General features: G+C 38.9%; 1 protein-coding gene across 4 annotated transcripts in view; it reads right to left on the bottom strand.

The window, feature by feature from the left end:
- Nucleotides 1-26,891, bottom strand: part of APP (amyloid beta precursor protein) — a 180,186-nt gene that overhangs the window by 93,631 nt on the left and 59,664 nt on the right. For 2 of the 4 annotated variants that reach the window (XM_066340654.1, XM_066340652.1), the window contains exons 4-10: nt 25,819-25,931; nt 24,180-24,373; nt 17,071-17,273; nt 8,970-9,137; nt 2,715-2,848; nt 736-810; nt 391-549 (exon numbers count right to left, since the gene is read on the bottom strand). In XM_066340654.1, the coding sequence (XP_066196751.1) occupies nt 391-549; nt 736-810; nt 2,715-2,848; nt 8,970-9,137; nt 17,071-17,273; nt 24,180-24,373; nt 25,819-25,931 (1,046 nt within the window). The remainder of the gene's footprint in view (nt 1-390; nt 550-735; nt 811-2,714; nt 2,849-8,969; nt 9,138-17,070; nt 17,274-24,179; nt 24,374-25,818; nt 25,932-26,891) is intronic. The other 2 variants (XM_066340656.1, XM_066340655.1) reach the window with 1 other exon arrangement.

Below are 26,891 nucleotides of genomic sequence, written 5' to 3'. Positions count from 1 at the left end.
AAAAAACTGCAACCATTAAATCTTTAAGCTGCCTGTTGTCATGATGAAGTATCCTAATGTGCATCACTTGGAGAAACACCATCCCCCTGCAGAATCTGTGACCAGCAACAATTTCTAACAACCCAATCACTTCCACCTGATTTGCCTAACTACCTTTATTGTGTATCTATCCATCAACAGGTTATTATATCCATCAACAGGTATCAACAGGTATTATATCCATCAACAGGTATCAACAACCTAAATGCAGACCCAAGCTCATGGTGAAGAGCTCCTGGCTCCAAAGCTGGACATCACCTGGGCACATCTGCAGGACAGCAGATCTACAGTTCTCCCAGGACAACTCCAGTGTTTTGACACAGCTGGCAGAGGCTGTGGTACCCCACTCACCCTGGGTGGGACAGTCTGCAGGGCTGTGATGTAGTTCTCCAGGGCAATGCGCCGGCGGTCGTTCAGCATGGCTTCCACTCGTGCCATGTGAGTCTCCACAAGCTGCTGCCTTTCATTTGCTGCTTCTTGTTCCAGTGATTCCACCTTCTCCTGGAAATGCTGAATAAAACATCCATCACAACAGAAGCAGAGAAAGCATCAGCATAGATGAGGAAAAGAAAAAAAAAAGAGCAGAGAACAATGTGAAATCATCATAAAGTAGATTATTAAATTATCTCACACCCAGCACCCTTGGATCTTAACTGGGGACCCAAATGGTAAGGGTGTGGTTGCATTTTCCTTTACCTGGATAACAGCTTTCTTGTCAGCCTTTGGCAAATTCTTTGCTTGGCGTTCTGCCTCTTCCCACTCTCTCATGACCTAATGAACAAAACAAGGAGTGTGACTTGCCTATTTTCCTCTCTTGTCCCATGGCTTAGCAGCAGCCAAGCACTGCAGCTCCCAGAGTCATATTTTTTACATTCATCTCCTCCTTCTACCTCTAGAAAAAAAGGCAGTTACAACATTTTATGAACATAGGAGCCTTTTATTAAATTTTAAAAAAGCAGTACTTGCACATCTGAATGCTGTGCCAAGCTCTCACAGCTCTGTTGTGAAGGAACACACTAACCAGCCCACAAGCAAAAGAACTGGAGATCTCCATGGGTGAACACACCAACCCTTTTTCATCTCAGACAGAAAGAAAACCCATTCCACCTAACATACACCCTGGGACAAACTGAGTAAATGTCAGCTCATTCCAATTGGATCATTGATGGAGGAGGTACAACTGACACCAAAGAAGGCTTCAAGCATCAGCACCTTGATATCTAAAAGCCTCTCATACCTTTTCTATTAGCCTCCCGTGGGCAGCTCCACACAGCTTTGGTTCTCTCTCTCCTACTCTCCTCCTTCTGCAGTTCCAGCTAGCTCCTTCCCATCCCAGGTACAGCCACCTAACTCAATCTGTCCCTCTGTCTTACCATTTCTGTGCCTTGCACAACCTCCTGGCCCTTCCTCCTCACAACACAGCCAGCAGACTCGAACTGAACACTCCCAAAAGGCTCCCCAAAAGGGGTCCCCAGACCCTGCACCGGGGCACTGCAATATGATGTAACGGATCCACAGTGTTGCAAGGGACAAAGTCAAAGCTAGACTTTTCAGCACTGCCATGGCAGGGGACCCTCACCACCAAGAAGAGCAGATAGAAGAGGGAATGAGATGTCACTGGACCCCTGAAAGGGGAATATGGTTCTACCTAACCCCTGTCACTCTCTCCCAGTCCCCCTATCCTCTATTTCTTTTTTTTTTTTCTCTCTCTCTTTGCCTCTTTTACTATTAAATAAAACATACCAAGTTTTTTGGGCAATAGCATCTAACTTCGTTTGGTTTTAATCACGTTTTGTGGGTATATTTCAAACCTTCCTGGGTCCAATCCATTTTATTCAGGGACTTAGTTTCCTTTGGTCTTCTGTGTTAAGCCAGTTCATACCACACCCCACAGGAGTCCCCAGACTCTGCACCAGAGCACTGCACGTGATACTATAGGATGCAAGAGATCCACAGTCTTGCAAGAGACAGTGTCTAAGTGGCCCCCATCACGGAGGTACCTGTGTGTTCCCACCTGCCCAAACGTGTATTAATCCATGGCACTCTCTGCTTTCACCAAGAAGATCAGACAGAGTAACTCATCTCTCACTGCATTAAAACCTGGGGACAGTTTCAGGCTACATAAATCTCTTTGGTTGAAGGGAAAGAAAAGGATCGATTCCGTTTGGATTTTTAGTTCAAAAGCACCAGTTTTAGCTCTTTCCTTTGACTTTAGATGTGTAGGATGTCATCTTGAGGCTCAAAAACCATTAGATGACCATGTGTGACCTTACCCCCAGGGCACAAACAGAAAACTAAACCAAACACAATCAAAGGACAATTAATACAGGGACAATTAATACAGTGGCCAAGCTCTTTAGCTTTGAAACATGAATAATCTCACAGAACAAACATTCTCCCACAAAGATCAGAGACATTTTTAATAGGTTTTTTTCTTTCTTTTAACCCTTCTAGTAACTGTAGCGACTTATGATTACAGTGGTGACACAACCACAAACGTGTGTCAGTCAGTCAGCTGAATCCTTAGATAAGAGTCAGAAAGGCAGTAAATGGTGCTTTTACAGCATTGCAAACTGGCAGGGCACCTGGATGAAGCTTTGGGAAAGAAGAAGATGAAGCATCACTTATCATTTGACAGACAAACTCACACACTTAGGAATAAAGAAATCTCTCACCTGAGACATCCTTTCACGATGCTTAGCTTCAAGCCTCTCCTTGGCCTTCTGGAAATGGGCATGTTCATTCTCATCTCCAGGTGTCTCCAAATATTTGTCAACAGCATCAGGAGTGCTGGCAGCTGTGGTAGGGACTGACATAAAATTTGGAGGTGGAGGGAGAGAGGGGAGGGAAAAGAAAAGAAGAATTTCTACTTTAGTATGGGGAAAATTCGGATGGATTAATAAAGAAGCCTCTGTTCTAATTTCCCAGAATACAGCCATCTATTTAGCCTCAGAGGAAGTCATAGAAACAGGGTCTAGATTAATATGTTACACACAGCAGATACATATAAATACATCAGGATTTCTTCCCCCTCCCTCACCCCATTTTATCAACCAGGAGAAGCTCTGCAGAGAGAACAAAACAATGTTCTTGAAACAGGTTAAAAACCGCTGCCAAAAGAGAAATTGCAAGTATGAAAAAAGGCCTGGCAATGAATGAAATCCATAAGCCAGCAAAACATCCTTTGCAAAGTTACATACTTTGTACATAAGTCTGTTTTTTAAAGGTAAATTGTAACAGGTAAGTGTGAATGTAAATCTCTTTTAAAGCACTTATGGACCCCACAGCACCTAATGAAATACCTCAAATCCTTCCCTTAGCAACAGTTTGGTTTCACAGATCACTACTTTATTTGTAACAACTTTGATTTTAAAAAAAGACCCTCACAAAGGCTGGAAATAATCAGCGAGCTTGCACTAATTGCAGACATTCCTGTTGGATAACTAGGAGGTAGCTGTGACACTGGTAGTGGAAAGATTTGCTTTTAGGGTAATACAAGCAAAGTGAGAACAGTCCCCTCACTATGCAGTGATACCCAACCCCTACTTTGTGAAGACTGATTCTGTTTTCCTTTAATATGTCAGAATTTAAGTAATTGCTATGGCATCAAAGCTGCTATGGCAGCTTGAAGGAGTTTAGTGAAATCTCTCAGAGACTCCTTGGAGAGGAAGAAAACCCACTCAATGAAACATACTTTTATTATTCCTGATCCATTATCTTAATCAAAGGTGCAACTTGCCATTTAAATTAGGTTTAAGTTGAATTTTCTCATATAAAAAACCTCCTGAGTAAGAACTTCAAGATATATTTACTACCCATGTGCAGCTAAAACTTGGCCATCAAGCCTTCCATGAATGTCTTCCCTTTCACCAACCCTGACAAACAGAATTTTGCCTTGCTGATATCCATTCAACATTCATCCATTTGTGGCTCAAAACACGCCTCTCAAATTGATTTAAAGTGCATTCTTTGATGCACTTCATGATTGGGAGGAGGTCCCCAAAGCAAAACTTTCTGAAGCATCTTTGTGATATTCAGCTGCTGGGTCATTCTCTTTCAACTTATGATAAGTTTAAATATTTATGAGAGGAAAAAAAATGTTAAATTCTTCACATGTTGGTTCAAATGAGAACAAATACAAGACAGAAGTATTTTTTCCTTGACATGACTTGTTATAAAGTTGTAAATAAGGATCATCAAGTTCCACAGAGTAAAAAGAACCAAAACGAAAATGCTGTGCTTAGACTCAGCAAAATAAGTTACAGTAAACATTACCCACAGCAATACTTTATATTAATTAAATTCTTCATGTTTGAAATTAGTAGTAGTGTGGCTTTTGGGTATGAAAATGTTTGCATTATTTCCTTTTTGAATCCTAAACTTCACCCGCTTACTTATTAAAAGGTTTAGTACAACATATGTGCTTCAATGGTGAAAAAATAGTGCAAATTTATGTAGATGAAGGAATTGTGGAAACAGAAATTAGTCACTTGCATCCACTAAAAGGTCATAGTCAAAATTAACAATTTAAACAGATGCTTTTACAAGTCACAGTTCTTTAATGCCTTTGACACTGGTAGTTGGCATGCAACTTTAGCTGCCAAAACATTTTACTTCCTGCTAATTAGGGAGATGGCAACATCCCAAACAATCAAAGAAACAATGGATAAAGGAAATTACTGACAACAGGAATATCACCTTGTAAGCTGCTGCTGTAAAAGGTACAGATCTTTGTTTGCAATGTACCCATGAAGAAAAATTGAAGTGGACAGTATCTGCCACTTAAAAATCACCAAGAAATTTAGCAAGTGTGGAAGTTCACAGTATATAGTCCAGAGAATAAATACTACTCCACTTAAATTCACCCAAAAACTTGTCATGGTGTTCTAAAATGATCAAAAATAAACACACGTGTCAACATTTAAACTTCCTACTAAGTTTCACGGTTTATGCAAGGAAGGAGGGAACTGGCAACACTAAACCCTGCTGGTTCCCTCTGCTGTGAGCCACAGAAATTCAGTACTATCATAAAATAAAAAAAAAAAAAAACCCCAAAACTATTTATAAAAGGTCATTTTAATGATATGTCAAACTTTTCAAAAACTGGCTCCCACCAGATTACAACTCACTCCTACTTTGAATGAGGAACAAATGAAAACACAGTGAATTCCACCCCATTCTGCTGGCTGCTGGGGGAGCTGTCTGAGAAATAAAGCACATTTCAGAGTATTTCCCCAGCTTTTAAGCCCCCAAGTTAAGAATTAAACATTAATCTAATTTCAAAGTAGCGCTCATTTTAAAGAATATATTTCCTGTAACTTTAATGATGTTTAAAATGCAACAAATGACAGGCAAGTAAAAAAATTAGTACAACAGATTACTTTTTAGTACAAGACAGAAATCTTTCCATTGGTAACAATAATATGTCTGCTTATTCTTTTCAATACAGACTCATTTTGAGGCCATTAACTCCAAATTAACCAGATTCTGCCAGATTCTATGACTTCAAAGAAGCCATGATGGACAGTCACACAGCAGGAGTTTGAATCATTACCTTGAACAGAAACCACAGACAATACTGAACATTCTTATTAAAAATCAGTAGAGACTGAGCAGTGGTCTGACAGGCTGCAGGAATTGATGACATTGGCCTCAAAGGCTTCTATTTTTAAGGCAATTACATATCAATTTCCATGGAGCTGGATGATTAAATGAAAAACAAAAAAAAAAAAAAGGACAGCAGTAACTCCTACCCAACAGATAAATAATTTCTGTCAGAACCTCAGGACAGACCCACCTTTCCAGATCAAGGCAAAGAGACTGTCCTATGGTGGCTTTTTGCATCCCCCATCATCTGTTCTGTTTATGTTGGATATTGTGTCCTGTACCTTTAATAATGATCTGAGAGCAAAGTGGGGGGAAGAAGAAGCACTCAGTTTATTTTCAGAAACTACTCTGACTCCTCCACATTCCAGCTCCTGGACACACAGCAAGGCACAGATCTCCTTTGCTTTTAGCCAGTTTAGCTAGCTGAGGCAGAGAAGTTCCCTGGACTGGTTTTTTTCTCTTTTTCTTGGGACTTTTAAACTTGCTCTGGACTAAAAACCCAGAGGAGCACCAGGAGCTCACAGCTGGAGCCCACCAGGGCCCAGGATGGCATTTTCCAGTGCCAAGGGACTGATAAGGGACTGAGTGAGCTGAGCTGCAACCCACAGCAAGGATGTTCCAAGTTTGACATCTCACTTCCAAACAATGAGAGGTTTTATTGTTCCAGATTATTCATTTTTATGCTGGTGAGCACTTTGTTGAATATATAGTTTTTTTCGACTTTTATCTAAGGAGATTTTTTTTTTTCCGGACCAATTGGGGAAGGGGCTGTTTGGGTTTGCTTTTCCAGAGGGACCCCATTCAGAGGTTTCCTCCCAAATCTGCCCTAAACCAGGACAGAAAGCAAAAAGGCAGATTAAAACATGCTTTTTGAAACTAATTTTTTTTAAGAGAAATTGTTCAGGATTTTCCTATTCAGATTTCAGTGTCTGGGTGTTTGTAACAACAGAACATCCTCACGTTTTGGTTCAGTCTAATTCCAAGTCATTACCAGAAAATCTGACTCATCCTACACTTCCCCCATTTGCCAACTATACAAGAGGAACCAAATGATATCCACTATTTCATATTATTCTGTAAAATCTAACTAGTTTAACCTCCAAAGCAAACTACAGCTAGACAAAGGAAAGATGTGCTTTAGCATCCTTCTTGCCTCCTGCCTAACAGAGGCTTGATTTTTTTTTGTTGTTGTTTGTTTTAATAGTACACAAGGGAGCAAGCACAATCTGAACTTTGGAGAGAAAAGAATTAAAAAATGGAATAAATACATTCATAACAGTGAAGTGGGGAGGAGAAGGCACAAGAATCAAATACAAAGACTTAATTAAGGGTGACAGTGGGGGGAAAAAAGGACAGGAGAGAACAGAAGTGGCCTTGATGGAAATTATTCTCCATTGTTTTTCTTTTCTTCTGTGAGACTGGGGTGAAATATGGTGTCTGTGCTACCTCTTTCAGCAACATTAGATTAGTACTGAACACGAGACATCATTTCAGTGGTGAAATTTATTATGTTCAGCACTTCCAATTATTTTCATTACAATTTCTATTCAGCAAAAATACGAAGAGTAAGGAGAAACAGTACATAAAAAAAAAGGAAACAATTTTCTATTACTTCAGGAATAGAACAAACAGGTTTATAGATGAGAGTATAGAACACATTGACATAACATTAAAAAGCATGAATAAAAATATAACAGAAATAGCTTGGAAAGTGTATCCTCATAGACTCAACTGCTGTTTGAGAAACTACTGAAGGAAAAAACTGTCAGAAAAAAAACCCTTTGGGAGATATAAAATCAGTTTGAGTTGTGCAAATAAAGTCCAACAAGCTCAAGTACTCAATATAACTCCATTGTCCTTAAAGAGAAAATCACTTAGACCAAAAATCTGGACTTCTAAAATAAACCATGAGAATTTTGAAAATGGTAGAAGTCTTGCCATTGTTTTATTGGAATGAATCTGTGGAAAAACCCACCCAGCCAGACTACTTCCATGAGACAAAGAAAAATCTCCTGAGCAGAAAAGATAATTTTTTTTCCAAAAAGAGGATGCAATCAGAGTCAAACTGTGTTATGCACCTCTGGAAACACGTCACCTAACACAGGAATTTAATCGTTCCAAATGTTCTTCAGTAAATACACTAAGACCTCATTCCAACCTCCTGCACAGACCTCTCCCTACACAACATCTGTCTTGTTGCAGAAGCTGAGCATGGTCCATGAAGTGCCCTCCTCACTGCCATCATGGCAGATTTCTCCATGTCCTTTCCCTGGAGCTTTGCCAGGACCAGCTCTAGAAGATGCTGAGATAAAATGCCACTGGAGCACCAATCCTGCCTCGCTTCTGCTCTTGCTTCTGCTCCAATAAAACACAGGTCGCTTCCTCTGCTCCATGACACACAGAGCAGCCTTTGCCAGAGCTCTCGATTTGTTTGTGTGCATTTTTGACCGTTTCTGCTTCCTGAAAATGCTCCTGTAAAGGCCCTGAGAAGCTGCTTGTGTTCTGCTCCTCCACGCCCCGTGAGCAGACAGGGCAGTGAGACATATACCCATTCTTTAATGTTTCAGATGTAAATGTCAGCTGATGCTCTCCCCAGGAGAACATAAAAGCAGACTGGGAGGAGAGTGTACAAGAGGCTCTCGAAATGGAATCCATCTGATAAAACTACCAGCTAATTTATCAGTTTCAATGGTGTATGGTGGAGAAGACCACCCCTCTCAAACAGTGCAATCACTGTTTTTTTCAGCAAAAACAGTCATGACAACACGTGGTTGAGTTAAAGTAAGCGGGAGGTGATTGACATCCATATGCACAAATGCCTTTAGGGAAACATAAAAAAAATCAAATACCCTTTTTCTCCCTTTCTCATTTCAAACATCAACAAAGAATTTAACCAAACTCAAACCAAACAAAGCCAAAAAAAAAAAATCTGGAAATACACATTCTAATATTTGAAAAAAAAAAAAAAAAAAACAAAAACAAAAAAAACACAAAAATCAGAAACATATGAGCTAAAAAAAAGTAGCTAAAAAAACCATGAGCTATTTTTCAACTTACCTGAGGCTTCTCTAAAGTTAGTGGCTCTTCCTGCACATGCATTATACATGCACACAGACACGCGAAACATCAGTTTTGACAGAGAATAGAGAGAAGATGAGTGTGAAGGCTTCACTGAGGAAGTGTTAAGCTCTCAGCCCAAAAGTCAGAGCCTACAGCGCCAAGAAGTCACCCACCACCGGGTTAGCAAGAGGCCAAGGAGCGGTGAGCAGAGGTGTGGACAGCCCGTCGCTGGGGTTAGTGTGGGCACCACGGAGGGCACTTACTGATGCTGCCACAGACTGCCAGGCAGTATTCCTCCGTGTCAAAGTTGTTCCGGTTGCCGCCGCAGCCGCCGTAAAAGAAGGGCGCGCACTTTCCTTCGGCCACGTCAAAGTACCAGCGGGAGATCATCGCGCGGCACGGCCCCGTCTCCGCTTGCTCAGAGCACACCTCTATCACAGGAGACCCGGAGGAACCACATTTAGCATGGCAATGGGATTGTCTTGGCTTCTTAATTCCTTGTTTGTCTGTGTCCACGCAACTAAGCGGGGAAGGAGATTGCACCGAGACATTGCTTTTGGAAGGCGATTGCACCAACACATTGCTTTTGGAGGGAGATGCACCAAGATATTGCTTTTGGAAGGAGATGCACCAAGACACTGCTTTTGGAGGGAGATGCACCAAGATACTGCTTTTGGAGGGAGGTGCACCAAGACATTGCTTTTGGAAGGAGATGCATCAAGGAGGTGTTTTGAAAAATAGGAGAAACCCTTCCCCAAAGACAATGAGGGTAAATTTTGAACTGACACAGATTCCCACCACAAAGTCTCTTTTTAGCCTGCCTATACACCTTATGTTTTTAGCAACTTTATCTGCATACGTTATGTCACCCTGATCTTTTTCAGCCTTCTGATGTTTGCATTTTTTGTAGTAGAGTTTCTCATGGACTTTTAAGTAAACAAAAGTGATGGTTTGAAAACTGTAGATTCCTCTCTGGAGGAGGGACAATTGATGGACCTCTAGTTTGACCAGTGGGGTCGCAGAGGTGTCAACCTCATTGTCTAATCCCTAGTCAAACTCCAAAAACGACATAAATCGAAGTAAAAAAATATAAATAAGCTCTTTTTCAGCTCTGACAACTGAGTGCATGAGTGTTCTTCATTTCATGTCCTCTAGCAACATAAATTAAAGGTGTAGCCCTGAAACAAATGTGGAATTTCATCTGCTTCCAACCAACCGACTGGGAGTTTTGCTGATAGCCCTGGGTGGATTCCTGCCCAAGCAGCTTACTTGGTACCTGGAAGGAAATACCTGAAAGTAGGAGACATATTTTCTCCTGTTCTTTTTTAGCTCTATATACCCTCCCTGACCAAATTATACAAAAGAAAAGAAACAAATAGTTTTTTATACATTATAGTGGAAAACAAATTCTCTTCAGACACTTATTTAAATGTAGCCAGTGATGAAGAAACTCCCTTTTGCAAACCATCCAGCACAGTTTCTAATTCACACTTTGAGGGCTCACATATATAAAATTACTGCTGTAGTTTGAACCATCCATGGGAGGAAATCTCACCCCCAGTGAATATACCTGAAGGAAAAAAAATATGTTATTTGTGCTTGTGTTCACTGTGTGCTGCTAAAGTCTCTGCCTACACTCTGCAACACAGGGAAACCTGAAGGAATAACCAAACCACAGAAAATAAAGGAAGACAAAGCAAATTCTGCCTGCAATTTGGAGTTCAGCTAATTACACATGTAAATGTACAGCCCTTTACCAATAATGTTCCAAACAGACAAAACCAGTTTAATCTTTCAATGTGCTGCACAAGAAATTTCAAATAGACATAATATTAAACACCAATAAACCCCTCATTTACTTTCATCCCACACACTACCTGGCAACAAATTGCCACCTTCAACTAGAGGCTTCTAAATTCTCTGCATAAATTTGAATTTTGTGGAAAGCAGATTCCTAAGGGTTGTTGAAAGGTAGGAAGAAATAGAGCACTGGAAATCCCCTGCGTGCTCATCAGCTCTCAAATGTTGGCTACAAAAATTCTGCTTTTCTGTGTCTGTCCTGATCCATCAATTCACTATCCTCAGAAGCAGCACTACTTATAAATAGGTTTTCATGTCCTATTGCCACTGGCAATACAACTTACATTTCCTTAAATGTACAATATGAGTACAATTTGACATTCATTTAACTTATTCAAATATTCTAACTATAAATAATAGTCAAGAATCAATTCCACAAAGTATACGTTTAGTCTAAGAGAAACAGATCCAAGAGTATACAACCAGCAAGGATATGCTAAAAACGCTGCACTTCTGTATGAAGAAATTAGGGGGAAAAGAACACTGACTTTTTTACTTGAAAAAGAAACCAAAATAAGTATCATTAATTGCACAGCACATCAATTACAATTACCTCTATTTTACCGTATGATTAATTATAGACCGTTTTTAGTATACAAGTAGTTCTCCTCACTTATTTTAAAACCAAATCCAGCCACACCACCAAATTATACAGTCAAATCTTGACAAAAAGCTAACTTTACATAGCTGTGCAAAAGAGGAGTTAGGTTACTAACTGTGACTTGTCTTGGAAGCTGGTTTCCCATGTCTAGTTTACAACCTCTGAGAACCTATTTACCTTAATGCCACAGAAGAAAGGTACCATCATGCTGACTTACAAATACTGAAAAGTCTTGATAAATACAGCCATGGTAATGGAAAAATGGATTGATGAGCCTTTCTGTCCGACCAACCCTGCAAGTTTGAAGCTGATAAAATCATGTACACACAACCAAATCATACTGAATGAGCCCATTAGGACTGGTGTGTGCTGCTGCCTGTTCAAACTGTGTCACAATCACATGGGACCTGAACACCTCTTAAATGAGGACCTCAGACACTCTCAGTTGCTTAAGTATATGGGATCTTTTATTTTACCATTTATATCCTGCTAAAGAACAGAGTAAGTAACTGATAAATGCAAGAGAGGCCAAAGGAATAAACCTCTTGAATGTGTATCATGAGGTATATGCTCCCCTTCTTCAGGCACTAGTATATAAAATATCACAACTGGAGTAATTTTGGCTTCCATATCTTCAGGAATTGAGCTATAGTTTGAGGATATTAATATATATTCCTCTATATAAGCCTTTATTTTTTAAACTAGCGGAGAAAAATTAGGCAAGAGCAAATGCACTGTTTTCCTTTCTGTTATATTCTTTGTGCTCTAAAAAGGCACAACTCAATGAATCCACCAAAAGAGGACATTTGAAGATAATTTCCCTGAAACAAAGCTTCTTCATTCCAAATACATGGTTAGAAGAAGCAACCAAATTTTACTTTGAGGATTCAAAGACAAAAGCTTATTTCAGAAGAGGTTTTTGGAATTAGGAGAAGACAGCTGTGAAGCTGGCACATGCTCTAGGACTAAAGTTGCTGCACGAGCTACACAATTGCTAAAATGTTTTTTGACAGAGGAAAGTTTCAAAAGCAAAATGATGACTTCTCAATGCAATACTGAGGACAGCTCCTTCAAAGCTGTTAAATACCCTTAAATTGTCATTTCCATCCTGTGTAATCAATATGAAATTTTCTCTATAATGTTTATTCTTAGGCTACTGCAAGGGCATCTTTAGAATATTTTTTTTAAAAAATTAACAGTATACTTGGCTAGAATACAAAGCCTTATAGTTCTGAAGTGGAACAAATATGTGAAAATGTATTTTTTGTGCACAACAGAACTACATTTGGAACTAAGGTGCCATAAAGTGACCACTTCATTATGGCCAGAATGCAAACAAAAAACCCAGCTTGATTTTGAATCTAGGTCAATATAGTTTCACGAATTCATGTGTTTTTGAAAAGGGAATATTTCCACATAACATCACAATTCTGCTAACATGGCATGACAATGAGTATGAAGACTAGCCCAGAAGTGCATTCTGGTCTTTTGATACAGCAGAATCTTCAGCAAAAAAAATATGCAATTAATTACTGCTTCAATATAATAAAATGACATTTTCTATAGGGAAACAGATTATTGGTATTTTTTTCTGGCAGCATGTATTTCAAATCTAACTACTCTCCACCTTCCAACTTTACATAAAATAACACTATTACTGTGTTTAGTATTTCAGTACTTTTGCCCTTGACCCAAAAAGGTAATACTATATTGCATCTCCATGAACCAGATCACCAGATTATAAAAAAGATTTCCTCCAATTGCAACACATAATAAAGTATTATATTATGGTGGAATAGCTGTGCTTTAAATTAAAATGTCTAATTAGAAGCTATAAATGCAAATCCATCCGGTTAATTTTATCAGCTCTCGTTCATAAATTAGAGATGACCATTCTTAATAAAGATCTCATAGCAAAAAAAACCCAACAAATTTATCTTAATGTGTACTATTTATATAGTAACCAGTCATGTTTTCTTGATATGAAATGCAAACACACATCATCCCTCTCCAAATAAATCATACTACATAGTCTTGAAGGTAAGGAAGAAGAACAAGGAACTACTACCATAGCACAAATGGCAATTAGGGTTAATCTATCTTGCTTTACAATATATAGTAGGAGTCACTGAATGGATTTTAAGTCATTCAGTCAAAAATCTTCAGGAAAAAACCACACATGATGGATTAATGACACTAAGACCTACCATACCAACATCAGGCTGCTTTTATCTTGCTAGGAAACCAGAATATGGTCTCTCACTTGTAACTGCAGACTGTAAATACAGTTAAAATGTCACAAGAAGCAGCACTGGTTAGATTGTTTCCTAGCTGCCTAAAGAAATCAGAGAAAATCAACTGATTCAGGGCAATAGGCAAGATTACACTGCTGGAGAAGACAGATGTGCAGAGAAGCTGCCAGGTGTTTTGTGCCAGGCTGCTGGGCTGATGCTGCTGCTCTCCTCTAATGAGATGTGATTGACTGTGATGCTGATGGGAAGCCCTAAGCCAAAACTGCTTATTCTTTGTTGTTTACCAAGACAGACTAATTTTTCTTGTCACATCCTGTGTCCTTCTGCTGTCCTGTGCAGAAGGACAGCAGAGACAAAATCCCAAACAACTGCAGTTGCTCCTGCTTCCCTCCATCACATGCTGAAAAAATCATGGGGAGCCTGGATCCTTGGTAGCAGCTCTGCAACACACATAAAACCATGGCAATGATAGCAGGAATTAAACCACTCCCTTGCCTAAATCCTGGCCATTGGTTTCTTCCCTTGCTCCACACAGACACAAAATTCATGAGCAGGGCTTCATAAATGAGCCATATTTTCCTCGGCACAAATTCAGTGCTAATAACTCCCCAAGACCAAAGGTGAAATATTTGTATTTCACACTGATTTCACCATCTGAAAGCCAGCAATCTCAGACCCACAATCCTCTGGATTTAACATCTGAAGCCCAGCAAGAGTAAATCTAAAAGTTTAAAGGGGGTCTGCTGCTATATGCCATATGAATTCAGAGTAAAGATGATTCCTCACAAAAGGTAGGAAAGTGAATACTATAAAATACTGGGCTATGGAAAGTTTATTCACATTTTTTAATCAACACATAGAAATGTAGTTGCTGCAGAAAGTGAATGAAAATACTATCCCCTCCTGCCAATGGACCTTTCTCATTCTCTAGGCCAAATTAATGTCCTTTTCACTGAAAAGAAGTTCCTAACTGGTCTTACGATGACTATTTTGGTCCCAATTCATTAAAATACGCACAGAAATAAAACTGCCTGAAAAATCGATTCTGCAATAGCTCAAGTATCTTTAAAATATAACATTGCATTTATGCTTTTTCAATTATTTATATATGATGGCAGCCATTCCACTAATTTGGCAGAGAAAGGGCTCACTACCAGCCCACAATTCGACCCTTCCTTACAACAGTTCATTTGAAACTTGTTCATTTACAACTTTGTTCATTTGAAAAGCAGCTCCTCTTAAACTGGATAAACCCACTCTCTGTGTTCTTTAATGCTAAAGACCTAATATTAGTTACAGCTTCGTCAAACTGAGTGTAAAGGGTAGTGAAGAGCATCCCAGGATGTTTTATGACTAGTGCTTGGGCAAGGCAGCCTGGAATAGAGCTCAAGCCCCCATGAATGAAGCTCTGACACTTCAATCCCTCTAGAGAGGCTTTCAAGGTGTCTCCATAGTGAAGACCACTTCTTAACACATATGTTCTCAACAAAGTCCCTCTGCCTCTTCCATTTACAATGACACTGACAAACTTTTGTGTTTGCATCAGCAAGATGCTCCCGACACAAGCTCCTAAGCTGGATCTGCTGCCTGCACCAGGAGGACAGGGACCCTGTAAGAAGTTTTTTCTTGTATGTAGCAAGGGAAGCAAAAACAAGGATCAAGGCTATGACATTTGGACACTTTTACTTTAATAAATAAGCATGCACATTAGTGCAGCTCTGTCAGACAGCACTCACTCTCCAGGACAGTCCCTACACCAGCTTCCTGAAGGTCAGGAAGCCCAAAGGCAGAAATGTGCTGAAAATTTGTACTGGCAACAGATTGTCCTCACATCACTTGAATCAATGAATATTTCTCTCATGGTCACCCAAGGTGGGAAATGTTAGACTTGGGAACAACAATATGCTACCATTTAATGATCAGCAAATATATACATTTCTAAAGGGTTTCTAAAAGGTCACTTCAGTAGTTTACCTCGTCTTTCATATGTTATGTTTTATATTCAGGTGATTGTACGCTACTTTCCTGAAAACTATAAATCTTAACCTCTTTGAAGCATCACTGTCAGTAAAGAAATGTTTTCTACCACATTTGTCGTCATTTCCACTCATCCAAAACCCCATTAAAGTCAAGTGTGCTTTTTTTTTTTTTTTCTTTCAATATTCATTTTTCAGTGAGAACAGGATATTTTATCCTCAGGGGATAAAAGCTCCCATTTGGAAATAGGTTTAATTGGTTTAAAGATATAAACTCCTCCTACCCCCTCCTCACTGAAAAGGCTCCCCAACAACTGATCCAAACACTTCACAGTTATATAAGACACAAACACACAAGACTGAGTGGCCAGCCTTAGAAAGAAACATTTGCAAGTGATTTTAGCAAAGCTTTAGTGCTCCATATAGACTGAACAGAAAGATATAACCAAGTAACTCCACTTTTCCCAAAGCATCTCCTGAGCATTCTTCTGCTCCCTCACGTGATAAACTGCAGCCATCACCTTCTGCTCTGACAAACACTGGAAAAAAGGCTCCAGAGAAAGGGACACTGACACATGCAAAATGTGCGACTCCACTTCCACTGAAGTCCCAAGAGCAGCCAGAGGCAGGGGATAGGGAAGCATGGGGAGAAGTTTTCTGCCTCATTTCACAATGGCTCCAATTTCTATCACTTTCCCTCTGCCTCCTGCATATCACAACTCCTTTCTTTTCAAATGTAGTCTTTAATCTCATTTCCTGTCACCATCTCCAGTGTTTATCAGTAAAGATGTAAGTACTGTAGAAGAACTGGGATCTATTTTACTTAAGATTTACACCACACTGAACCGTATCATTAAAATAGAAAAATAAGGATAATTCATTCCAATATGCATTGTAGGAGAAATGAGGCATTTAAAAAAACTATGTTGCTATGTTGACCATGAACTAGTGTAAAATTCAAAGTTTAAAATGCAGTCCTGATAATATTTATTAAATTAAATTTTAGAAATGAAGATTTATTTCTCACTCCAAGTATTCTATTTTTTCCTATTTCCTTCTTCCCCACACAGTAAAATTAATCAGTTCAGGTTCATTTTTCTGCATAGTTACTTTAAATTCATCTAACTTTACTGAATTTGAATTACTAATTCATGGAGAAACACAGCAAACAAGTATCTAACAGAATCACACAAAATGACCCATTGCTGCTGTTAATATGAGAGACCAAACCAGCTTGTGCTGCCTCCTGCTTGGAACTGACACTCCCCATCCTCCTGTAACTCACGTGCATGATAAACCAGACACATTTTCCTGTTCTATTTGCTACATGCAGCAGCTGAATTTTATTTAATGCTACTTTAAAATGAAACCAACCCTTCTGTTGACACACACACACAACAAACACACCTCAAGGACAGACAATCCCTGCAGCAGATGTGTGACAGGAGGTCAGAAAACCCCAAGGGCTGTGGCAGAACTAACACCACAGAAGATTTGTAATGGGAAAGGGAAAGGCAAGGGGATTCAACATGCCAATTACAGGAGCCAAAGCACAACAATACTCCAACTTTGGGTATTGTGCTGTTTGGAACATTTTTTTTGTTGTTGTAAAGGGTAAATATGCAAAGCAGCAGAATTAGTTTCTCAGCTCCAAGCCTGATGCTCATGAATTTACCTCTGACAACCTCTTCCACAGACTCTGTAGTTGTGGTGGTAGTGGTGGCAATACTGGTGGTTCTTTCAGTTGCCTCCTCATACTCTTCTCCTGTCTCTTCAATTTCATCTCCATCATCATCCTCATCGTCATCAGCATCTTCATCCTCCACAACAGTGAGCTCTTCATCTTCCTCTGCTTGTTCTTCTACTGCCTTATCATCACTAAGTGAAGAAAATGATCAGGATGTGTCAGCAACAAAATCACTTCAAGGTGATACAAGAGAACATTTAAATTGAAAACTCCGTAAGAAAAACATGGAGTTCCTTCCCTTTAAACAGAAAAGAAAGAGTCAAGGGCTCTGGAATGTCCCAAATAGGAAGAAATGCTAAAGAAATGTCTAAAGGAAAAAAAAGAAAAGTCAATATTAGCATAGCATATTTTGACAGCTGAATAATACCGTAAACCTGCTCACTCCATGGTACCATCAACCAAATTTTATTTTGAAAGAAGATTAAATTTGCACAGAATGCACTCAGCTGATGTGAAAGAAGCAAGGAAGTTCCTGAGGAACTCCCCCACCTCACTCAGGAGACAGCTTATCCAGAGGCTCCCTGCATGCCTTTCACAGAGGACAACCAAATGTTGAACTGACCTCGAATTACTGACTGCAGAGCTTTTCCTTCTGTTCTTACAAGTGCCATGTGAATGGAAAGGACACCTCTACAGGACAGCAGGAGGAAATACTGAGGTTGACTAGCCAATGCATTTGGGGGATTAATACATCAAGAATGTTCTGGGATCATTTTAGTTCTGAGGGATACAGAAAACAGGTCAAAAAAATATATGTTTGGCTACTGCTACTGTTGCCTTCCAAATATTTCCAAAGCTTAGTGGTCTGTTGTGGCAAGGTTTCAGGCTTCTTTCTGATATTCCACTTGAAATCTACTACTAATGAATAAATGATCTTTAAATATTTAAACATGCAGTGACTTTCTGTCACCTTCATGCAGAAGTAGGTGTGAATCTTTCTCATGGCACCATGTACGCTCGCACAGCCTTCTCAGTGAAGTGAACAACCTCCAACTCATTTCAGAGATCAAGCCTTTAATATTTCATTTTATATTATGGTGCCTACTACAGCTTTGAAAGTAAACTCGGCAAAACAGAAGATAGTATGATTCCTTTTTAACAAGGCATTAAGGAATTGATGCTGATAAAATTTTCATATGCCACAAACCTGACTCTACAGGAGCAATTAATCCTCTATACAAACAAGAATGATTTCTCTGTTCCCTTCTCTCCAAAATACCTGACTTCCAGAAACACAAGAAAGACTTCAAACAATACTGAAGCTTAAAACTTCAGATCTTTTAACACAGATCTGTTTGAGAATCAGCAGAAAAATCTGGATCTGTTACAACATATTTATTTCCACTAAACTTCTGATGTACTTAGAATGAAATATTCAGAGTTTCTTTGTTCAACAAGCTATCACACTGATCATCCAGGGCAGAGAGCATGATCATCTGCACCAAACCAATCACTTGCCCTGCTTGTGGAATTTATCATCTTGCTATTCTCACACAAGGACAACAGGAAAAAAACTGGAAAAATAACTTTGTTAGACAACTGAGAAAAAAACTGCAAACAAAACAAAATTACCAAAAAAAAAAAAAAAAAAAACAAAAACAGAAGCATGCAATAATTCAGGATGTTCAGTTTAAAGATTCATGAATGTTAATTTTTTTCAAGAGTGTGCCATTCTTAAACTTCTTAAATATGGTTACCACTAGCTGCAGCTGCAAGAGGCTGGGACTTCTGCAGAGCAGATAATCTCCACGTACACAGCCAGAAGGAAAAGGGGCACCTTTCAATTAAATTTTTTATGGTGGCTACAGCATGCCAAGCCTGGCAAAAGACTCAGCAGAAACGAGTACAGATTCAGTTCTCCAGGTCATCATTTTACTGTTTAAGCCTTTTCTTCTTTGCTCAGGTCAGAATTTCGGTGTTATTTTTTCCATCAGAAGTGATCAAACTAGAGAAGGTTTTTGCATCATGTAATCAAGCTGAAACATTTGCATTCAGGATTAGAATACAATGGTTTTTTTCTGCCAGGTAAAAAAAAAACAACTCAGATGTTTTTGGTGTTTCATCTAAGTGTGTAGCCTTTGTTAGAAGGCCTTTTTTTCTCCATGTTCAAGCTGCATTTGCCTCCTTCAGCAAATGCTGAAGAAAACAGTATTCATCAAAGCAATAGATATGGAAGACCAGAGCTTTTTGATTTCTTGTCGCCCTGGTCAGACAGTATAAAACATAACTGGGTCAAACAATTCTGCCCTAAGGGGTCTCTTTTCCTGCTGTATTTCCAAATGCATTTTTCTGGAGGTGGATGGAAAGATAAACAGGAAAAAGAAGAGTTTGAAGAGCACAGGGAGATGTAATGGGAAGAGAAAGCACAAGAGGTTTTCATGTTTTCGATGGTCCTTGCCAATGAACACCACCAGCACAGAGAACACCACGGGGTTTGTAGCATTTACTTGCTTTTGACTCTTTTGCAGTTAAAAGACCATCATCTTCCTGACTGCAATATATCTCCCACTGCTTTGGCATGCAGAAACTCAAAACAAAAAGTAACACTTAGTAATCAATGTAACACTTAGAAAAGGAAAGAGAATTTTCCTCAAGCGTGAAGCGAACTGACTAAATCCATTAAATTCCACTTCTAAAATTCTTACACAAACTCTTGTACACTATTAAATTTACTTGCTTATGTGCCACTCTTGAGACTTTGAGGCATTTTTCATGAACTTGTGCCACAGGCAGATATGCCAATTGCCTGTCTGCCTACTTTCTGCAAGGCAGCAGTGGGACACAAGTCTGTGTGTTGTCATAAAAGGTCAGGGCACTGCGAAACTGCAACCAACTTAACCCCACTTGGTGACAGTGTGATTTAATGGCAGCACTCTGGGGAATTTAGATAGTAATTAATTTGATGCTAAGGTTAACACGTGTTGATATCCTTGTACCATGAAGGTCATGGATGAATATGAAGGAAGAGTTCAAAGTGAAAGAAATTAAATATACACTTCCTTCCTCCATGTTAAGTACAGATTTTAGAACAAATTACACAAAGTACTTTTTCTGGGCCATGTCACTCCTCTTCCCTACAGAAACACAGAGTGTCACCCAGAAGCTGTTCAGCCTAACAGGCATATATACACTGCTGCTTTCATGACTACAAAAATTGGCAACTAGGAAAAAAAAATAAATTTCCAGATACTGCTCAAAAAAATCCCCAAAGCTCTTCATCGAGTCAAAAAGATACATCACTTCAACTACATTTTATTTTTTCAGCATCTGGCAGATGAGCTCTCATCCTCAAGCTCAGTCTGGTAGAGGGTTGCAAAATCAGAAAACATGACTATCCTACTTCATAGCACAAATTTGTTTTAGTTTTATTTCACAGATGCCCAATTATCAGCACAAAATAGATTGTGTTCTTTTGGGTTATTTACTGTAATAAAAAAAGCTACTGTATTAACTATGCTAATGGAAAGTATGAGCAAACCATAAAACTTTGCTTGGCAGAAGTTTCTCATAAACTGCAAATCAAACCATGATAAAATACGCTACTTCCCACAATGCAACATTTACAACATTATCTCATCATTACATCAGCATTTTATACCTTTTTTTCACCAAACAGATAAAATTAATTTTGCCTAATCTACTGAGGGGAAAACAATGAGAAATCACATTTCCTATTCTGGACCTCAAAAATATAAATGGACAAGAAAGACTTAGATAAAATTAAGGCACCATCTCCTGCCCCTGAACTATGGGGATCTAGAAAAGCTTTCCATACAACTCTCAGTAGTGAAACTTATAGTGCTTCAGTTTTCCTGCTTATTATACTAATAATAATATTAGTATAATATTATACAAACTAATAAAAAACTGTTATTCCCATTCTCATATTTTTTCCTGAGAGTCCCCTTAATTTCAAAATTTACAATAATTCAGACAAAAGAGATTTGTCTTTTCCATTCCAAGGCAGGCTCCTGCCCTCCTTAGCAGACACCTGCCTTTCAAACCAAGACAACAGAGAAAACCTGGAAGTTTCCAGCTTTGCCATGACTCCTAAAGACGTTCAATTTTGGATATCAAGAAGACCAAATCTTGCAGCCAGCTCCCACGTCCAGGCAGGAGAGGCACCAGGCTGTCCTGAGCTGCAAGGACAGCCAGTGCTTGCAGGTCACTTGACTGAGCTGCAGCAATGCAGGGAGAGGTCTGCAGTCAGACTGAAAGTCAGCACCTACGTGTGACTGTCCCTCTGCAGACTTCAAGGTAAATTTTAAATAAAGGTGTTTTAACTCCACTGCTTAAAGATGCTTGTGGAGTTCTTTTTCAGAGTTACAGATTATTTCTGGATGAGCATGGCAAGACAATTTCCAAAGTATATGTGGACTCTGCCTTTTGGCCTCATGAATAAAATGAGTATATATATCACCAAAATACATCCTCTCACCCTCCTCCAAGTACTGCCAACAAGCCACACCACAGGGAAGTCACATCCTTTTACATCCAGACCCAGGAGGTGGTCAGATATTGGGTAGGAATTATATAGGTGCCCAACTACGAGGCAGCACAGCCCAAGCTGCCACATGCCCTCTAACAGTGTGGCTACAACATACAGCTGAGCTTTTCTTCCCCCTGCAGAGGAGAAAACACCTTTGACAAAGCAAAAAAAAATAAAATATAGTGCCTTAGGGACAACTCACAACAGTCTGAAAAAGGGGATTTATTAACTGAATGCTGCAATATGCTTTCCTCTACACAGTATTTTAAAATTTCTATCTCATAGCTTGAGATATAAAGTTCTCCCAAAATAGATCACTGACATTTGTCGGATTCTGCTCTGTCATAGTTTTGAGAAACAGGAATATAATCATCTGCTTTTCAGGGCACCTCCACCTCAAACATATCACCTTCACTGTGACTTGGGTACTCATGTCAGGTGACAAATGTAGACTTGAGTAAGCACTTCAAAGAGTGGTGCTTTAATAGCAGAGAATATTGGCAATTTAGCATTAGCAAAGTGTTCCCCTACCTTAAATTCCCTTTCTCTCTCACAATCAGTTTAGGACTAACGCATATATGTATTAATACCAACAAAAACATATGCTCAGATATGAATAAATATACGTATACACAAGATTTGAATGACTACATATTGTCATGTAAGATTTTTTTTTTTTTAATGTATACATATATATATAACTAAAGTTCAAGAGTATTTCTGGCTCCAATACACACAGCTTAAATGTACTTGGCTTAAGAGGCAGCAAGAAATATGAGTGAGTCAGTCTAAAAGAACTACCAATTCCTTGGCTCTTCATCTGCAGATGAAGGACAAGTGCCCCACAGAAGGATATTTCATTTTCTTTTTGCAAGCACTTCTGTGGCAGGTTAAAAAATAAATCAGCATTTGTCTGAAATTGTAGAAATGGACTGAAATGCAATTACAGCTCCCATTCCTAGAGAATACAAAATTTGTGAGGTTATTCTTGAGCTCATCTCTTCAGATATTAAACTGCCTTATGAGGAAGAAAATGGACTACAATAGTAAATTAAATGTTCAGTGACAAACACAAAAAAACCAGAAATAAAGGGAATATCTGCCTTACAAACAGAAGTACTCTATACCCCTGTGAGGCATCCCTCTTTTATTTAAAATAATTTTGGCTTTTTTGATCTTATGTGTATAAGACATGTACTTTATATATAGCTGTATATATAAGAAATGTTACCTATGTAAGATATGTAATAGATATATAAGATAAAAGGATAGATCTGTCTTGCATGTATATGTATTTTTATAATGAAAAAACCAAACATTTCAATTAGAACACGGTGTGCACTCATTTTTTAGAATGAGAGAACTTTACACACCAAATCAAAATCTAAATTAAATATACAGAAATGACACAGCACCAGTCCAAAGGCAGCTTTACAAATCCTACTGAAAGGATTCTAAATAGTGACACTGACAGCTGTTAGAAGTACAAATAAGAAGAAAGTCCAATGATATACAAAGTTCTTTGATGAAGGCTTTTGCATCAAACAGTCTGACCATTCACTCCTGTTTATGACAGAAAACTGGAAATTATCATGGGGAAGTATTTATTTTAAACTTATTCCATTAATCACAAAGGATTCTACCTTGCAACACTTACTAATGCCTTGTCAGGAGAGATTTAGTTGCCCACCATGATATAGGTTCTAATTATTCTAGGTCTTAATGCCACCTCATTGCATCAAATTACAGCAATTCAGTCTCTGTCCTTCATTTCTGCACTGTTCTTGGAATTGCTTCCATCCAGATTATTAACAAGTCCAAACATAACACAATTCAGACTTATTAACTTTCTGCATTATTCACATAATTTATTTTCTCTGTACTCCTTGAAGTCACTTCCAGTCATACCCAGGTTTTAGATTCTGTGCATTATTTGTACAAAAAAAAAAGAAGTGGTATGAAAAGGCTTTAACAGCACCAGACCACTCAGTTACCACTGAGTATCTCCTCACCCATCACTGCCTTGCAAAGCAAACCTCCATATTCCTTCCTCAACAGCAGCACATTAACAAAATCTGTCAAAGGCTAGATAATAAAACACATTTCCTTTTAGATTATGTTTAGAAAATTAATTGTCAGCAGAAAAATAACAGAAAAATAACCTATTATGAATGAAGGCATTTCAAAACCTCCACTGGTTATGTTGCCTGATATCTGCTGCAGTACCCCAGACTGCACAAGAGGCATCTTAGGAGTACACAATTTTTCATTTATTTGTCAAAAAATTCGAATTTAAACATTTTTTTTTATAAGTATGGCAATAATTCTCAGTGAAAATTTATAAAGGCACTAAAAAGTGTGCCTTCAAAGTGTTTAACAATAAACTTTTCTGTAGAAAGCTAAAAATAAAAGGAGTAGAACACAGTTGCTTTCAACCACAGTAAATGCAAGTTCACATATAAAGTGCAAAGACTCTTCTATGCCACGGTCTTTTTCACAGATTTTTGGCATCTTAATGACAAGTTGAGGAGTACTGTAATTACTGTACCTTCCATCTGCATAGTCTGCATCTGCACCTCCCCACCAGACATCTGAATCATCATCTTCAGCATCAGCTGAATCAAGATTGTCGCTCTCCTCTGCTAAAGGGCAGCAGACAAACTCCACACCACGAAACTTGTCAATCCCACAGGGCAGCAGCATGCCATAGTCGTGCAGATTCATGCTCTTCTCACTACAGGACTGCAGAAAAGAGAAGGAAAAAAAAAAAAAAAAAAAAAAAAAAAAAAAAAAAAAAGAGTGACAATATTGGTATGGAGGAAGACTAAAAAAACGTCACAAGCCTTGAGAAAATATGAAGGGGCTGCATACTGCCTTAGGAAACTCAAAGCTGGCAAACTGTGTGATCTCTGATACTTGAAACAGGGTTTAGAAAGGGCACACTTGCATTCACTATTTGACTGTAAGCAGCTCCCTGCCTCTGTCCACTGTAAGCAACAAGCTCTTCTGTCAGTCTTTCCCAGAAAAAAAGGCATATTACTATAACTCCATATATTCCTGTCTAAAATCCTCACAGGCTCTGCCTCCTACACAGAAAACGTGAGGACAGAATAGTTATTTGATATGTTAATCCCAATCCTGATGCATGACTTCCACTGAAGACTTTGCTGCAAGGTAAATCAACATTTGAAATATCTCTTAAACTGGAAATCCACTGTGTCTGGTCTGACACCTACAAGTACCACCCAGCCCTGTTCAGAAAACACTCAGTTGGGCATAATTACACCTTTAGATACAGTGATGAATGACAGGTGCAAAAATGAAAATAGTTCAGTGGCACACAGTGATGATGTTGTTCTTCCAGGCTATTGTCACTTCAAGTTTGCAAGTAGTCAAAATAAACAAGAACGTCCCCTGAGTGAACGTTGTTGCTGCCTTAGATGTTTCATTTAAGTATAATTCAAGCAGGAACTGCAAATTTGATAAGCTGCTGATCACACTTCAAATTTCATCTCCAGAAGGTGGAATAATGTACAAGCTAAGAGGTTCCAAAAAAGCCAGCAATCAGAAATCCTGGAAACCCATCTCAATTTTTGTTCCTAAAATCTCTCTACAAAAGGAAAAATGTTTGAAACACATTAGCAATTGTAACCCTTATTTCTATTTTCAGTAAAGCACTGTTAAATTGTCAAAACTCTGTGCCTGCAAAATGTCTTTGGCTAGTCCTAATTTGATCAGCTCTCCTACCCTTTTCTGCTCAATTTGACAAAGTGAGGCCTGTTTGATCTCTGTGGGCATCTGGCATACCAATATCCATGATAAATAGTTCATAATATCCACCCAGGATGATCCAAGGCCAATCCTAGGCATTTAGTTCCAGTGCTAATACAGGAAAATGGAGGAAGCAGAAAACACAGTGAGTTTGTGAGTAAATGTGAAGAAAAAAATAGTGCTATGGAAGTTCAAAGCTCAGTGGTAAGTATTCCATGGACTCTGTTGTGCTCTGGCTCCCATTTCCTACCTTATGAAAAACCCCAAAATGTCGTTTACTGAAACATTTGAAAGTATTGCTTTTTGGTTTTCCAAGTCACTGCTCTATTTAAAGTCATCCTCAGAAGAGCGACACAGCAGACAGGAAATTTTAATTAAAGAAGGCAGACAGGAAATTTTCAGACAGATGGATATACCTCTTTAGCAACAGTGTGCCAATGCAGGTGAGTTTCACACACATCCATTCTTTCCTGGTGAAGGAACTTGCACTTGTCTGGCACCAGAAGGGCATCACTCACAAACTCGCCCACTGGAAGGGAAAAGAAAAGAAATTAACACCCAAAAAATATTCATTTTGCTTCCAATATCTCTAGCTACTCCTAGCAGCTTTTGTGAATGCGTGGCAGGTTTGCAGAGGATGGAACAGTTTCTAGATGGTGTTCAATTATGACCTTCTTCCAACTTGCCATTGGAAAGGAGCTCCAGCCTTTGATCTCAGAGGTATTTGTTAATGAAAACTTCAGCATAACAAAATTGCAGGACCCACTGCAGATATGTGTGGTGCAACATGAAGTCAAGAGCTGGCAGATGTAGTTCCAGGATGGAATTATGAGAGCAAAGAGGGACAACTACCTTTTGCATCTTAATAGCAGCAGGGAGAGGGTAAGCTCTGAAATACTTCGGTGTTCTACATAAAACAAATGACATCAACACCTTGTTTCAAAGCATTTGAGAATATTTCTATTGATACAATGCTAAGAGCAAAACAGCCAACTTAGTTATTTTTGTTGCTGCAGCCTCTTCATTGCATCCTCATTTCATCAGCCAGATGAATTTGGGTTAGTCCAGAAGGTTGATAAGCAAGTAGAGCTCATCAGTCAGGAGACACTGGAGATTAAAAGTAAGCTGCAATCTGCATGAGAGAGCAAGCCAAATGCACTGGCCTGAAGTTCAAGGAAAAAAATGCTTTCTTGAAAATGCTTTTTCTCTTCTTCAGAAGTCCACAAAAGCAGGAGGAGATACAAAGCGCCTAGATACTTCAAAAATTTTTCTGTAAAACGGTTTAGTAAGCGTAATTATATAGAGATAAAATGAACCAGTCATCAAACACCTCCCAGGGCCTCAGAGTCAGCACCTGCTGAGTCAGCCAGGCAAAACCAAGCTGCACGAGGAGATGCACACCAGCTGTCAGAGTTCCTGCTCCTCCCCTTACGGCAGGCAAAAGACATGTTTTGCAGCAAAAGACCTGCAAAAGCAAATCTCCAACCAG

Source organism: Sylvia atricapilla, chromosome 2 (genome assembly GCF_009819655.1).
Source record: "Sylvia atricapilla isolate bSylAtr1 chromosome 2, bSylAtr1.pri, whole genome shotgun sequence".
Lineage (NCBI taxonomy): Eukaryota > Metazoa > Chordata > Aves > Passeriformes > Sylviidae > Sylvia > Sylvia atricapilla.
The sequence above is the reverse complement of the archived record's forward strand: the minus strand, read 5'-3'. Positions and strand labels throughout refer to the sequence as shown.